The sequence below is a fragment of the Morone saxatilis genome, unplaced genomic scaffold (assembly GCF_004916995.1).
Source record: "Morone saxatilis isolate NCDOM2014 unplaced genomic scaffold, NCSU_SB_2.0 Contig15, whole genome shotgun sequence".
NCBI lineage: Eukaryota > Metazoa > Chordata > Actinopteri > Moronidae > Morone > Morone saxatilis.
Window position 1 is genome coordinate 37960 of NW_023339707.1, and position 2896 is coordinate 40855.

At 37.4% G+C, this 2896-nt stretch overlaps 1 protein-coding gene across 1 annotated transcript in view; it reads left to right on the forward strand.

Moving 5' to 3' along the window:
- Nucleotides 1–2896, forward strand: part of rtel1 (regulator of telomere elongation helicase 1) — a 22293-nt gene that overhangs the window by 11399 nt on the left and 7998 nt on the right. The window contains exons 13-18 of the mRNA XM_035657409.1: nucleotides 56–96; nucleotides 203–288; nucleotides 398–475; nucleotides 1175–1252; nucleotides 1763–1909; nucleotides 2118–2233. Of these exons, the coding sequence (XP_035513302.1) occupies nucleotides 56–96; nucleotides 203–288; nucleotides 398–475; nucleotides 1175–1252; nucleotides 1763–1909; nucleotides 2118–2233 (546 nt within the window). The remainder of the gene's footprint in view (nucleotides 1–55; nucleotides 97–202; nucleotides 289–397; nucleotides 476–1174; nucleotides 1253–1762; nucleotides 1910–2117; nucleotides 2234–2896) is intronic.

Here is a 2896-nt window from a genome sequence, read left to right on the forward strand (position 1 = left end):
AACATTCTTGCGGTGACCATCTACATACAAATAATAATCTTTACTTCTGTGACAGGTTTGTTCCTGAAAACATGGCATCTTTAGGCAACACTGTTGGTGAGATCAAGCAATATTGCTGCATTGTGCAATATATGACATAATGTCTGTTTGAATCAGAGTCAGTCTTCACATGAATATGTTAGTAGTTGTGTTTTCTCCTCAGCCAACCTGAGCCGTGTGGTACCTCATGGTCTCTTAGTTTTTTTCCCTTCCTTCCCTTTAATGGAAAAAACCCTTGACTTCTGGAGAGTAAGAGCAGAATTGTTACATTGTATTTTTATTTACTTTGAATGTTCCAAATTATTTCTGGATTAAATGTTGTGTAAAATCAGGTAAAGTGTTTATGCTGTTTTACCAGGCTACTGGACATGCAGATCGCATTGAGAACGTAAAGCCTATGTTTGTTGAACCTAAAGGAAAGGGAACCTTTACTGAGGTGAGTCTTTTTATTAAATGTTATATATACTAAATCATCTTTCCAGTAGGTGTCACATTGGACCAAAACAAAATAAAATAAAACTCATCAAAACTGTCTTTATTTGTTTTTCCAACAATCATTAACACTAGTTTGTGTAAATTAACCCTTAATTTACAGTTAGATGTGAAAATATTTGTGGCTGCAACATAGGATAATGTTAATCCTTGGACACAAATGTGCCTGTCAAAGTCAGTCCACTAAAAGTTGTTGTTTCTGCCACTGACTCACATCATGGACAGGATCCCTACAGAGATAGAACTTTTGTTTAACCAGAAGTAGCTGTATATCACTAACACTCGCTAGACTCCATAGACAAAAACGGTAATTTTACCTTGCATATCAATGTGATTACATAACTTCATTCAAAGTGGGCAGAAACAAAATAAGAATCACCAGAACAGTTTTTGTTCTCTATGTAAACAAACCACAGAGAGGCTGAAATAGAAACACTGGCAGAGGGAGTGTGACACCATTCTCCGCTTAGGACACCATGACTCCAACTTACCTAGCCAATACTAGTTGGCTGCTTTTATCTCATACATATAACCTATAACTGCCTAGATGCATGAATATGAAACCTCCAAGTGTCTCACAATATTTCATGAGCTGGTAACGTTTCCTTAGGATTTTTCAGTTGATCTCTCTGTCTGTTCTTAGATTATTGATGGATATTACAACAAAGTCAATGATCCAGCATCCAAAGGGGGATCTTTCTTTGCTGTGTGTCGAGGGAAGGTGAGGTTAATGTGTGTTCACTGAATCAAGAAAAGACCTAAAAAGGTTTTATGTGAAAGTTTGGGCACCCTTTGATAAATAACAGATTTTGGTGATTATTTTTTTTCATTAAAAACATGTAAACACAGCCTCTCCGAGGTATGGAAGGTAAAACACAATATTTGCAGCAAACATTCATGCATTGTTTCATTTTATTTCATAAATTGAACAAAAAAATAAATGTGATATGTGCAAAGGTTTTGGGAATCTATACTGTCAGTACTTAATAACTTATTAAATTTAGATATAGTTCCCTTTTTACTATTTAAAAAAAATACAAAAGATTGAGTCATACAAAAGAAATTATATATCATACATTACAATAAAAATATGTAATGTAATATGATTCATATGATGGCAGTCACAGATTTCAGTGTATTGAAATTAAGTTGTAGTTTCCTTCATATAGCATATAAGGTTACGCAAATTGTGCCCTCTCACATGATTTCTTTAAATGTCTTCCTGTGTCAGGCTAGCGAGGGTCTGGATTTTGCAGACACTTTTGGTCGGGGTGTCATCATCACTGGCCTTCCTTTCCCTCCAAAGATGGACCCTCGAGTCATCTTGAAGATGCAGTTCTTGGATGAGATGTGTCGGAAGAAAACTCCTGGGCTGAAGGTGAGAGTAAACTGCTTACCGAGTATCACTGAGGTTTGATGTGGTTTCAGTGGCTCAGTTCTGGCTCATCTTGTGTGTATGTGTGTTAGAGCCAGCCTTAGCCCAGCCACAGCCACAAAGTCTGTAATGTTTTAGGCCAAAACACACTCTCTCTGATGCATGCAAAAGAAACGTGTGTTTGTGCGTGTGCGTGTGCGTGCGTGTGCAGTACCTGTCTGGGCAGCAGTGGTACAGACAGCAGGCTTTCCGAGCAGTGAATCAGGCTATCGGGAGAGTCATTCGCCACAAGGACGACTATGGAGCCATCTTCCTGTGTGATCAGAGGTCAGACATCTTTACTTATTCTTTTACTTCATACAATTTTGGCCCTCATGCAAGAACTACTCATACCAACAGATTTCTTCTCAAGTGGCAGTGATTTAAGATAGGTAGAGCTGAAACGATTAATCAATTATTTAAACAGCAGAAAATTGAATTCATGTCATGTGCAGATGGTCTGCCTCAGTCTCTCCAAGGTTTGAAATAAATCATCTATGAGTTCCACTTCCAAGGAATAAAATCAGTGAATCAGTCAGTCCCAAGGACTACTGATGTTCAAGGATGTAAATTCAGAATGTAATAAGAAATTGAAAAAACACAAATATTATACAACTTATCAAGATTGTCATATGTACAGTAAAGAAACACAGTTGGTTTTATACGTACAACTGAAAAAACCTTAGTTGCCGACTCCCTTAGGCAACACACAAATAGAAGGATAGAATACAGTTCAAACTTTAAATAGAAAATATATATTGCAGCTGTGCATAGTTGCTTCATGTACACTGTGCAACATAAAGATCAGAGCTACCCAGACCACAACAGAGTGGAGGACTATGATATTTGAACAATGGGGCACAGTGTGAGAGATCATGGATTTTAGTCTCAAGAAGACTCATAATCCAACTGGAACCTATACTTCCACCTAAATGCCCACTTCTTTCAAAC